Source organism: Pogonomyrmex barbatus, unplaced genomic scaffold, assembly GCF_055798465.1.
Source record: "Pogonomyrmex barbatus isolate J1 unplaced genomic scaffold, ASM5579846v1 scaffold8, whole genome shotgun sequence".
Taxonomy (NCBI): Eukaryota; Metazoa; Arthropoda; class Insecta; order Hymenoptera; family Formicidae; genus Pogonomyrmex; species Pogonomyrmex barbatus.
This window is the reverse complement of record NW_028297182.1, coordinates 3,065,088-3,078,311: the sequence shown is the minus strand read 5'-3', so window position 1 is coordinate 3,078,311 and position 13,224 is coordinate 3,065,088. Positions and strand designations below refer to the sequence as shown.

Below are 13,224 nucleotides of genomic sequence, written 5' to 3'. Positions count from 1 at the left end.
AAACGCAATTGATCAATTTTCTTTCCATCCGAGATCACGGATCTATTATAGGATGTTCTTTGAACATCTTTAGAATATCTTTTGAAAATCTGTATTGTGTAGGATATGCACAAAGAAAATTACCCAATCAATTTCGTAAGGATGCGAGTAAAATTGATGCGATTGAATAATTTTTTTTTTATACATATGGTTATGCAGCTTTGCAAATTTGTCCTGGATAGGTCCTAACAATTGTTTTAATTAAACTTTCTTTTTAGCAAAGCTATTGCAATTTCACATGACCAGAAAACGATTTGATATATGATTTTTTTATATTTTTATATTTTATATATTTTATTTTGTGTATCTATATATTATAATTAAGAATAATATCTTATAATATTAATTAAAATATAGCTTTTAATAAGGTTTTTTTGAAACATATTAACAATATTAAGAATTTTGATAATTTATCGATATTTTAATTTTTTAGTCCATCCAAAGATGTGAACACATTTTCACCGGAGTTCGATCATCTCTTCAGCATTTCAAAAAAAAACATAATGCAATTTCCACACGAAGGTTCAACGTTCAGTGGTTCCTCCCACCCAGTCTACTGTCACGTCTAACAGCTGATATCAGTACTGACCGGATGTTAATCACAGTAAAAGGATCATCCGTTCAATTATGCCGCCGTGTGAATCCACCGTGGTGCGTTTACGGAAGTGTCTAACGGGGGAGACGTTATTACAGATAATATGACGAAAGAGAGGCGTCACTTGTCGGCGGCCGCACTTAGATTTATAGAAAGGCCCTCGTACAGGTTATGCGAACCACTTTATCTGTCAGGTCACGTACAGCACGATGGATAGGCACATGTATCTATGGAGAGGCGCCGACAGATTGTCCTTTACGTTCGGCGACAAACCAAACGGCGTTATTTGCAAACTCGCCACCGTCAAGAATCACATCTTCGCGGCGACGACCACCAGCAATCTCTACTACGGGGAAGTGTCGCCACGCGAGGACGCCTGCCCCGCGCTCGTTTTCAAAAGGGCCCAACTCGATGTCGTCGATCTAGCATCCAATTCCGAACATCTGTTCGTCGTCAATACGAACGGGCATGTTTTGAAAGTAAATCCTCAGGACATGAGTGTCGTAGACACCATCATTCTCAAGGAGGAAATAAAATATTGTAGCCATGGGTACGTGTATCAAGAGGAAGACAGGTTTTTTTTACTACTGAGATTTATACAGATCTGTTTTCTTTTTACTCTATTGTCTTAGATCTTTTTATGATATGTATAATTTATTTGTATTTTTTATTGCAATATTCTCAGAATCATTTCATCTTTTTCATCAAATATAAGAACAAATACTGATCGCAAACATTGTGAGCTTTAAGTGGAAGCAGCCTTGATTATTTTATTGAGTATATCTTATTCGTAACTTATATTAGAAAATGGTTTATTTTATTTGCAGATACAAGGAAGAAAATGAAGTAGTGAAGGTGAAATTTATAGCAATTAATGACAATGCAGCATTGTTCGTTACTGACAGTGGACAGCTGTGGGCTAGTGGTAATCAACCACAGATAGACATAAGTAGTACAGAACCAAAAAAGGTTAAATTTTTTGAAGGGAGAACAGTGTCTGAAATTGCATGTGGTTCTAATTTCAATGTGGCTGCTGTGAGAAAGACCACCAAGCTTATGAAGGATGATACGGATAGCGAAAACGAGTTGGAAGAAGAGATTTTTGTTAATTCTTGCCCACAATGTCTTAACAACATTATGTTAAGTCCTGGAAGTGTAACATCGTCAGACACGTGTCTCACCGGTCTTCACGCGCAGCAATTCAGTGAAGATCGTTCGACGAATTCCATCAGTGCTCTATCCACTGCCAGTAAGGAGCATGTTTCTCTATCGGAAATAGATAAGAAGGGACAATCATCTGATATTGTTGAAAATGGTGAAGAATGTCTGAATAATCTAACAGATTCTGACAAAGATGAAAAAAGAAACGTTATATTTATAAACACAGAGACCGCTCGACAATTTCTAACCAGGCAATTATCCTGGGTTTCTTCTTATGGAAGTGCGAAAGAAGATATTCCTATGGAAAGTGTCGATCGATCTACAAGATTGATAAAGCAAAATGTTTCGAACATGGCTAATTTAGTATATGAGGGTGTTAAAAATGTAGGAGGCAAAGTAGTAACTTTATCGAGACATATGAGCGGTAGTTCTGATATTAACGAATGTAAAGCTGATAGTAATGAAAACTTAGAAGAACAAGGAGATACTTATACAAAGCCTACTGTAACCAGTCTGGCACTCAGTTTACGCTGCGAAGAATTTCCTTGGTCTTCGAGTACTGGCTCCTCTGAGCATGAATTATCCCAACAAGGTTTGAATGAAAGAATTAATGCATTGTCTCGTACTGGCAGCAATATATTGGCAACAGAGGTCTGGACATGGGGCGATGTACAATATGGACAATTGGGAACGGGAGATATTATTAAACGACCAAGGCCAGTATTAGTAATGAAGCTTAGTCATACTGGTATTAGAAAGATATCTTGCGGTGCCTTCCATGTACTCGCTTTAACACTGGACGGCAGAGTATTTGCTTGGGGTCGTAATAATTTTAAACAAGTCACTTTACACACTATGGTAGATCAAAGCGCTCCTCAGCTGTTTACCACAAAGTTATCTTCCAATGAAAGAGCTATTGATATGGCAGCTGGTAGTTTCCATAGTTTAGTAATGATGCATCATGGTTTATACTTTATGGGACAATCGAGGTAACCAACTAAAATAAGAATCTTTTTTTATAATTAGTGACTTTTTTCTATATATTTATAAATATATTGTGATTTTAGTAAAGTTGGAGATATGTTTCAACTTGACATACAAAATAAAGATGAATCAAACAGTCCGAGAGGGATTTTCAGTTCTGGGCAATACAGTTGTTGTTCTGTGATAAATGAGCCGGCAGTGAACGTATCAGAGGATTTGATAAACGACCAGATTTTTCTGGAAGAAATGTTGACGGTTTATCAAAATCTCATTAAGCCGTTTCAAAAAAAGAGTGGTGTAACTCAGGAAGCCAATGTATATGAAACATTATGTCGTTGTTATGCGGAGCTGATGCACTTTAGCGTTTTAAATGTCATAAGTTTGTGGGATTATTTTAATCATGTTGGAGAAGCATATGAAGTCACAATTGTTGCCAATATAGAAGAATTTACTACAGTGTATAAATACTATCTGAATGCTGTTTGCGATGTTATATCTCTTGGTGGTTTTACACATATTGCAAAAGTCATGGAAGTGCCACAAGTAGTAACAAATTTGTTTGTACATAATTTAAAAAGTAGTGATTTAAAAAAGCATAGCAATGAAATTGTTATAACAATGGCATTACAACATCCCTTATGTAAATTAAATAGGTAAGTATATAATATCAATTTTTAACATATTAAATTGAATTTCTACATAATAATGTATTTACAATATTTCATTATAGATACAAGAATATGATTCATAGTTTAATAAAAAGTAATGGCACAAAGATGGGTGTTGAGCGATTACAAGAAGCTCTTATAAAATGGGAGCAAGTACACGATGAACAAGATAAACGTCAGAAAGAAGCAGAAACTACAAAATTATTTTGGGAAAATTCTGGAAAGCTAGGAGAATCATTGAGATCTCCCAATAGAAGGCTCATTCGAGAGTCAAGAGCATACCCACTGTCGATACTTAATTCTGGTAGATTTTCATCACATTGGTTTATTTTATTAACTGATATTTTCATACATGTCACTGGAACTGCGCATACGATTCATCCGCTTCAAACATTATGGGTAGAACCTTTACCAGATTCCGAAAGTGTACAGGTACAAAATTGTATTAATCTTTTAGTCTCTATATTGCATTATATTTTATTTATTTATTATAATGAGAACTATAATAATATATAATGAGAACTATAATAAGTGTAATTAAGAATAAATTGATTCCTTTTCTAGAATGCTATTTCGATTATCGCACCAGAGGATAATTTTGTATTATACACTCCTACTCCTTCCGAACGCAATGAGTGGTTACATGCCTTGCAAAATACTATAAAGTGCAGTTTACAAAGAGTAATTGGAAATGTACCTCCATTAGCACGATCAAGCTCGTTCTCTTTCGTGAAACATAATGTTTTTAAAGATGCAAAATATACTGGTTTGTAGAGAAGATTATATTAAAATATATTTCACTAAAGAAGCATTATGTGTGTGAAGATATATGGTGTTCAATCATATGATTAATAATCAATCATTTTAGGACGATGGTTAAATGGTAAACCACATGGCTCTGGGAAATTAGAATGGTCCGATGGTCGTACATACGTAGGCCAATTTCATAAGGGTGTCATTCATGGTACTGGAAAAATGGAAATTCCAATGCAAGGTGTATATGAAGGCCAGTGGAAAGACGGTCAACAAAATGGATATGGAACAATGAAGTGAGATTCATTTCTTGAAAATGTCTTCACGCGGTTATTACAATTAATTACTTTATGAAACAATCAATGTAAACTTTTGTTTTTATATGCACATTCTTTAGTCTGTATATTATTTATAGAAAATTAATCATGCAAAAATATTTTAGATATGTCAATGGAGATTTTTACGAAGGATACTTTAAAGATGGATTACCTCATGGTCACGGTGTCAAAAAAGAAGGCCACTTTATGGCGTCAGTTGCATCTGTTTACATTGGAGAATGGGCTGCTGGTGTTAAACAAGGTTACGGTATAATGGACGATATTATGACAGGTAAATGCAAATTGTTAAACTAAAGATAAATTACAAAAATATCTTAGAAATAATAATGATAATGATATTATATAATTTTTTGTTTTGTATAATATCGCAAAAGTTATACATATATTTTTAATAATATAATTTTTTAGGTGAAAAATATCTTGGGTCGTGGAGTAATAGTATGAAACATGGTAATGGTTTAATTGTGACACTTGATGGTATTTATTATGAAGGTGTTTTTACACAAGATGTCCTAACGGTGATTATATATATATATATATATATATTTTTTTTTTAATAGTTTTAAAGAGATTCAAATTATTGATATTAACATTGTTCATTAAAGGGTCATGGAGTAATGGTATTTGAAGATGGCACACATTATGAAGGTGAATTCAAGTCTGCAGGAATATTCTGTGGAAAAGGTACATTAACATTCCGAAGTGGTGATAGATTAGAAGGCAACATGAATGGTGCATGGAATGAAGGTTTCAAAGTTATTGCTACATTGCATATGAAAGCTAGTGGAACTGCGCAATCTAATTCAAAACCAGCGTAAATATCTTTTATATATGATATTATTGCAATACTAGTATTCTATTATTAGTAAACAGTATTGATTATGAACAGCTAAGTAGTAATAATATATAGTTTTTCATATTATTCTTTTATTATTCTTATTAGATCTTTTGGAAAACTATGTGTATCTCCAGATCAAAAATGGAAAGCGATATTTAAACAATGCTATCAACAACTTGGTGTATCCGAACCAGTTATCAAAAATTTCAGTTACAGTGAAAAATCTATGGAAACGCAAAAAATATGGCAAAATGTTGCTAGTATAATAACAAAATCTCATCAAAAAACGTTGCAACGAAAAAAATTATCCGCTAATACTTCGAATACAAAAGACAGAAATAACGAAACTATCGATCAATTAGACAAGATACCGGGTTTTGGACGAGACAAACTCACCATTCAGACTTACAACGAAATTCATAAGTATTTAATAAAAGCTTTTGAAAGCCCACATCATCCATTGGGCGCTCTTTTGACGGAAATAGCCACGGTATATACAGCTACTTATGGTGGCGTAAGAGTACATCCGTTATTACTTAGCCATGCAGTGTCCGAGCTTCACAGTGTTACAACAAGGATATATGAAATTGTACTTCTCTTATTCCCAGCTTTACCACGTTGTGGCAAAGAATATGTTCTTGAAACTGATAGTGAAGAAGAGTATGTATTGTGAAAATGAATGTATTGTGAAATATCTACGCTTTTTTAATTGACTCAAATATCGATTATAAAGATCAATTATAAAGATATCTATTTTTTTAGGCAAGTCATAAGCGCTGCTGCGATACTTCACCCGATATTACTGCCACGTGTACATTCTGCACTTTTTGTATTATATGCCTTACATAATAAAAAGGAGGATGATGCATATTGGGAGAGACTAATGAAATGGAATAAGCAACCTGATATAACTCTCATGGCTTTCCTTGAAATTGATCAGTAAGAAATAGATTTGTATAAAAATTTGTAGAAAAAACTTAATTATATATATATATATATATATAATATAATATATATATATATATATATATATATATATATATATATATATAGAAATGTTCTACTTTATTATGATAATTGTATTTTACTTTTATGTAACTTATGCTCTTATATAAAATTACAGGAAATTTTGGAAGACTACAAATGTAATAAATATTACAGATAATTCATTACCGTATCAGCATGAACCTTATTTTAGTGAGGCTATAGAAACTTTACAGCAACTTAAAACAACTTTTTCCCCTTTAGAAAAGTTGTTAGTAGTCAGAAATACATTTGAACAAATGACACAAGTAAGTACGCAAAATAAAGAATATCGATATTATTAAGAATATCGATTTATGTGATAAATGACAAATAAATTATTTATGCACTTTTGTATGTTTAACGATAGGCAGTACAAAAAGAATTAGGATCTACATATTTATGGACGATGGATGAACTGTTTCCAGTATTCAGTTTTGTTGTAGTACGTGCTAGTGTATTACAATTAGGAAGTGAAATACATTTTATCGAGGACTTCATGGAGCCCTACTTGCAAAATGGAGAACTTGGTATTATGTTCACTACTCTCAAGGTTAGATATAACTAACAGATAAAATATATAATAAAAATTAAAATTAGTAAATTATTTAATATATTTCATAATTGAATTAAATTAATTTTATTACAGGCATGTTATTATCAGATATTACAAGAAAAAACAAATATGGGCGATTAAAGACGCAAATGTTTTCACAAATATAGTGGTACAATGAAATGATCAATATATATATATATATATATATGTATATGTATATGTATATGTATATATACAGATGAAAATAGAATTACGCTACGTAGCAAGATAAAATGAATCATATGAAAGATATTATGTATTTTAATGAACAAAAGTGATGATTTGCATTTAGAATACAAAATGTAGCCTTTAGCATCTCAATTATATAAAACCAAAGCGTCAAATGAAATAGGAAATGGCATAACATATCAGTTTATTGTAAAATGTACATAAGTTTATTATTGAGCAATGGTTATCATTTAATGTTTCGCAAATAACATTTGTCACATATGAGTCACACATAAAAACTGAACTTTACAGTACTTCCATTTATCTGTTATCTAAAGATACCGCGTATTAAAATGCCATAGAAATACGTAGCTCAACATTGTGATAAAAAAAAGTTGAAAGTTACCTTTATTATTTATATTTTTTATATTTTATTTTTTCTAAATTATAATGTTAGCTTACAGAAACACTTGTTTTATTCTACTTTTTAAAATTGATGTATGATTGATATCATATTTCCTAATTTGTAAAAACATCTTTTTTTAATAGATATTATCTTTTATACAATTAGCATTTATATATATCGTAACATTGCTTTTTTCAAAATCTGTTTACCACAATTTCAAAATGAGATACATAATATACCATAATACACACACACACACACACACACACACACACACACACACACACACACACATGTATATATATATATGTTATATACACAATATAAATATAAATAAACAAATAAATATAAAGAAGAAAAAAATTGCTCTTTATCAAATAATTCACGACATATTGTTTTTATATATATTATATATTATAATTCATATAAAGAATATATTTCTATCTTGTAATTTATAAAAGTATGTAATAGGTATCTATTTGTTAACAAATTTCATGTATTCATTAAAATATATATATGTATAATATTCTAAGAAATAGTATATATATGAATTAATTAATATTGCATAATTAATACATATATATTTATTAAGATTTAAATTACAACTTATAAAGGATATTTATATAAAAGACATTTGTAATAATTTTAAGAAAATGTTTTAGTTATTTTATCTATTTCAAATATTACATATATTATATAATTATTTAAAAATGGATTTATATCTATATAGCTTTACTTATACATATTATTTATAACTGTGCTGTTATATGTGTTCTATATAATTGTTTCTTACTTTATTTCATTTATATATGTGATATTAGTTAAACGAAACGTTTCCTAATAACTAGCATGTACCTGAAAGTATTCCTTATATTAATCCAGAAAAGCTCATTTGTCGCACAGCATATAATTATCATGAATTTGTAATTGTATCTATTTTTAAGAGATAATTATACGAATATTTCTTTTCTTTTGCGAATTATAAAAGATAAAAGATATAAAATATTTCGTCAAGGTTTTATTAAGATAAACTATAAGATACTTATATATCTACATTTCTCTGCAAAATCAATCGCGGGTCCTATCAGATTAATATACTATGAATATACAATAATTATTTCCAATATGCAGTATACATTTTATAATATGTTTGTAGATACCAAAATCATGGAATCAAATTGTTAACATCAAATAATATAAGAGATCAAACATTACATTATTCTTATACTACGTTTGGACACACGTTTTGCATTTAATCAAGACATGAATTAGAAATTATTAGTCGTAATTATTAGTCATAGTTTAGAAGAAATTTCATTTCCCAATTTGGACGAACGTTCCAAATATTCAGAAATTGTAGTATATGGAATAATTATTTATTTACAGCAATATTGAAAAGAAATGCGTAACAAAATATTAATGTTGTACATTGTATTGATATTACTTTCAGCAAATAAGATTATTAGATCAATAACATATGGCAAAGATATATACTTTGTATTGTGAAAGCTATTAGTTTATCATCGAAAGCCCTTTATGGAAATTTGTAACAGAATGATGTATTAAACAAGTCGCATTTTCTAAATGATGTAACGACAAAAGAAATGAAGAAATGGTTGGCGATTGTGAATTGTACTATTCAAAATAAAAAAAATATATAAAAGCATAACAGCATAACAAAATCTGCATATCATTAATATATATATGTGTGTGGTGTGTGTGTGTGGTGTGTGTGTGTGTGTGTGTGTGTGTGTGTGTGTGTGTGTATGTGTGTGCATATGTATAAATTTTAATATAATCGTATTATATATTAAAATCCAATTAACATTTTTATGCTTGTTTTAATAAGTTTTATAGATATTTAAAATTTTTAAAGTTTTGATAATATTCCATTATGACATAAAAATAGATTATCGGGCTTGACATACAAGCAATAGATTATGTTAATGTTAACAATTATTTACTCATTGCTATTTGAAAAAAAAATAAAACGGTCAAATACATGAAAATACATATCCTTTTATCGTTAAAAAAAAAACTACTTTGTTTTTCTAAACTTACATTTTCATTTGACACATGCACGATCACGTGGGAATTGTGAAATGACGGATGATGGGTCGGAGGAAACAATCGAGAGTGGGGATAGAGTGGACAAGATTTGGCAAGATTAGGCGAGATGGAAGTTCGATTGTTGTGTCGAGTGATACAGTTTTGGAAGTTTTACCCACGTTGAGTGTCGGACACGAATTTAAATTGTGAATAGAAACGTTTGCAAACAAGTCGCTTGATGTTTTGAAACGAAAGGCGAAATAACGTCGTTCGAGAATTACGTCGTAGGTGATATAACCTGAATCGCGAACTAACCCCTTGATATATTCGAGTATCTACGAATTTATACAGGAATTTTCTAGAGCAAATAACATCGTTTTATTGCTTCTAGCATATTGTATGTAATATTCAATCATTATGAATATATTTTTAAATATGTTTTTAGTTATATTCTAAATTATTTGACAATTATTTAAGTTTTAGAATACTTGACAATTACTTAAGTTATTATTATAAATAATATTAAGTTATTATTATAAATAAAATCTCAAGTGACACTTTTTTAATTTTGCAGTATCTTATCCTCAGTGTAAAGGTTACTTGTATACAGAAACCATGTCGAAACGCAAATTTGATGATATGAAAGATATGCTTACTAAGCAACCGCTTAAGAACTCATTGGATTCTGATGAAGATGATGATGAGGTAAATGAGGATACTTATAATATCATGAACGAAGATGAATTTGAAGGTATTTGAATCTAGATGTGCAATGATATATTTATTTTTGTAAATAAATGATTATATTACATTTTTCATTTTTATTTTTATTATTCATAATTTATATATCTGATAAAACTGTGGTATAATCAAATTATATTTATCCACCAGGTACAGAAGATGGACCTTCGGCACCAGAAGCAAATGTAGGATTTACAGCATTTAATATGAAAGAAGAATTGGAAGAAGGTCACTTTGATAAAGATGGCCATTATCTTTGGAAAAAAGAGAAGCAAATAAGGGATAACTGGTTGGATAATATTGATTGGGTCCAAGTTAGTGAGATAAATACAACATAATATCTATTTCATTTATGTGTCAAATTATTGAATCCTTTGTAATTTTGTGCTTTTTGTACTTTCGAGGATTACATTATATTTTAATTTTTTAAAATGATAGTTGTAATATAATATATTAATGTTATTTTTTAAGCAATATAATAAATTTTGTTTATTTAAAATATTATTACAAGCATTTCTTACAGGTCAAACCTGGTTCTACCGCTAATGTACAAAAGAGTACAAAATCAAATAAAAATTATGGATTGGGAGATAGTGATAGTGATGATGAAGGAGATATTATGTTTGATCCTATTCCGTTATATAAACAGATTTTAGAATATCTTAAACCTGGTGAAACTGTCTCAAAGACGTTATGCAGACTTGGTAAACATAATACTAATAGAGCATGTGTTCGAACTATCGCAAGTAAATACAAGTTGTCCCAATCCAGGTAAAGGAAAAAAGAAATTAACCACAGCTGAAAGATGGAAAAAGAAAAAAGAATCTAAAACGTGCGAAGAAGAGGAAGATCCCAATTCTGTCAGCATAATTAAGTTGACAGAATTAGCAAATGAATTATTAACACGCACTGGTAATATGGATATTTATCAAGAAAGTTATGAATTAATAAAAAAGAAGGTAAAAGAGCATGGCAATAATATTGATATATATATATATATATATATATATATATATATATATATAAAATCTTTATCGTAAAAAAATTATATTTTGTAGATTGAACAAGGCGATAAACATGCACATCCTTCAAAACAAGAGGCAGAATTGGATATGTATGCTGATGATTTTGATGAAAAGGAGAAGGCAAAACTGGATGATATTGATGGTGGTATGTAATACAACATTAAAAACGTTTATATTAAAAATTTTCACATTATTGTTTTCTTTCTCTCAAAAATTTTTATATTATACAATATCGTGACTATGTAAATATAATATGTTTATATATATTATACAGGAAAAGTAGCAGAAACAAGCGAGGCAGAAAAAAGTACGCCTCTAGAGGAAGATGTAACATGGGATTTAAAATGGTCGCAGGATGAAAATGCAGAGATACACGGACCTCATACTAGTCAGCAAATGCATGCATGGGCAAAAGAAGGTTATTTCAAAAAAGGCGCTTGGGTCAGAAGAACCGGACAGCAGAATCAATTTTATAATGCTGCTAGAGTAGATTTTGAACTTTATCTGTGACATTTTTATCACGAGGCAACAATGTGAATAAATAGATAAAAGTTGTCTGAATATTTGTCAAATCACAAAACTTTTATGGAAGTAGTATGTATAATATTAATGTGTGTATAGTTTTTACACAAAATAGAAATAAATGAATCATGTGAAAAATATCTGTATAAACTTTGGAGAAAATCATGATGCACCATCGTGATGTATTATGTACTTTGATATTAATTGGCTCAAGAAGTTATATTTCAATAATTTTTCTGTAATAAAATTGCATTTTTTTAAATTCTATTGTATTTTTTTAATTATTTTATACCTATTGAACAAAAGAGAAAGAGATAAAATGTCGATTTTTCAAAAAATCGAAATATTTTAGGATAGACAAAAAAATTTTTAATTAATAAAGTTTATGTAATTTAGATAAATATAAATTTTTCAATTTATAAATAATTTGATCTTATTTGATCAATATGTATAATATATTATTATTAACAATGTATATAGATCTAAAAGAATATTGAGAAGTTTTTTGTTTATATATATATATATATATACTATAAAACAAATTAATTACTATATAACAAATTAATTTTTAAATAAAAATCATTTTACAATTTTAAAATTTAACTTTCAAATGCACAAAGTATAATAATAAGCAGTGTATAACGATTTCATTTTATAAAATGGAATATTTTAAAATACTATTGGGAAAACGTTGCATTTTACATGTAAAGAACATTTATATGCTTTTTGATGGGTTATTAAAAACTATCCGATACTTAAATCAAGACAGAACTAAACTCTCATACTTTAGAGTTCAGAGACTGCTTCTGCATTCCTACGGGACTAGGGTCGTTGAAATTTATGGTCCGCGGAGCGTGATATTTTTAAATAGGATTTTATATATTCCTAAAATAAATCTATTTGTACCGTACGAAATAATCATACAGATTGATCTTTATTTATCTAGTAAAGATAAATTTTTTTTTCTTTTTATCCTTAGGTTAATGTTGTTGATTTTTGTGTTTCAGACAGGCAAAAAGTAATATATCTTGACAGAAATAAAAATGTAGGATAAGACTCGGAAATCCTCGCTCCTCTTTATTTATTATATTATTTTATTTATTATAAAAAAATAACTCACCCTTTTTTGTTCGTAGGCATCTAGTATATAGATGCAATAGTCGCTTATCTTCAAGAATCACAAAGTTGAAAAAGAAAGCAAAAGAAAGCAGTCACATGTATCTTGGATAACACATACTATAAGGATTGTGCGAGAAAATTATAAACTATAAAAAGGAAAAGGTGATTGTATGAAAATATCTAAATGATAAAAGACAAGC

The 13,224-nt window shown here is 29.4% G+C and overlaps 2 protein-coding genes across 4 annotated transcripts; both read left to right on the top strand.

Moving 5' to 3' along the window:
* The first annotated feature begins 582 nt into the window (after nucleotides 1–582).
* Nucleotides 583–7,985, top strand: Als2 (Amyotrophic lateral sclerosis 2). The gene is made up of 14 exons (XM_089084272.1): nucleotides 583–1,184; nucleotides 1,462–2,784; nucleotides 2,863–3,432; nucleotides 3,510–3,879; nucleotides 4,012–4,213; nucleotides 4,316–4,496; nucleotides 4,643–4,809; nucleotides 4,947–5,056; nucleotides 5,144–5,352; nucleotides 5,482–6,036; nucleotides 6,139–6,315; nucleotides 6,500–6,668; nucleotides 6,770–6,952; nucleotides 7,049–7,985. Exons 1-14 carry the CDS (start codon nucleotides 844–846, stop codon nucleotides 7,094–7,096), a joined length of 4,605 nt encoding a protein of 1,534 aa, XP_088940398.1. The 5' UTR covers nucleotides 583–843; the 3' UTR covers nucleotides 7,097–7,985.
* A 1,673-nt stretch (nucleotides 7,986–9,658) lies between these two features.
* Nucleotides 9,659–12,167, top strand: holn1 (CD2 antigen cytoplasmic tail-binding protein 2 homolog holn1). 3 transcript variants are annotated; one of them, XM_089084281.1, is made up of 7 exons: nucleotides 9,659–9,901; nucleotides 10,192–10,368; nucleotides 10,509–10,672; nucleotides 10,882–11,062; nucleotides 11,130–11,317; nucleotides 11,417–11,528; nucleotides 11,658–12,167. In XM_089084281.1, exons 2-7 carry the CDS (start codon nucleotides 10,233–10,235, stop codon nucleotides 11,891–11,893), a joined length of 1,017 nt encoding a protein of 338 aa, XP_088940407.1. In that variant the 5' UTR covers nucleotides 9,659–9,901; nucleotides 10,192–10,232; the 3' UTR covers nucleotides 11,894–12,167. The 3 variants fall into 3 exon arrangements, with proteins under 3 accessions (XP_088940407.1, XP_088940406.1, XP_088940408.1); XM_089084280.1 differs by having other exon boundaries at nucleotides 9,661–10,014; XM_089084282.1 differs by lacking the exon at nucleotides 9,659–9,901 and having other exon boundaries at nucleotides 10,195–10,322.
* The last annotated feature ends 1,057 nt before the right edge of the window (nucleotides 12,168–13,224 follow it).

Coding starts and splice junctions, on each gene's coding strand:
- Als2 (XM_089084272.1), top strand. CDS start 844: ATGGATAGGCACATGTATCTATGGAGAGGCGCCGACAGATTGTCCTTT. Junction 1,185..1,461: donor ATAAAATATTGTAGCCATGG/GTACGTGTATCA, acceptor TTTTATTTGCAG/ATACAAGGAAGAAAATGAAG. Junction 2,785..2,862: donor TACTTTATGGGACAATCGAG/GTAACCAACTAA, acceptor TTGTGATTTTAG/TAAAGTTGGAGATATGTTTC.
- holn1 (XM_089084281.1), top strand. CDS start 10,233: ATGTCGAAACGCAAATTTGATGATATGAAAGATATGCTTACTAAGCAA. Junction 10,369..10,508: donor GAACGAAGATGAATTTGAAG/GTATTTGAATCT, acceptor TTTATCCACCAG/GTACAGAAGATGGACCTTCG. Junction 11,529..11,657: donor ACTGGATGATATTGATGGTG/GTATGTAATACA, acceptor TATATTATACAG/GAAAAGTAGCAGAAACAAGC.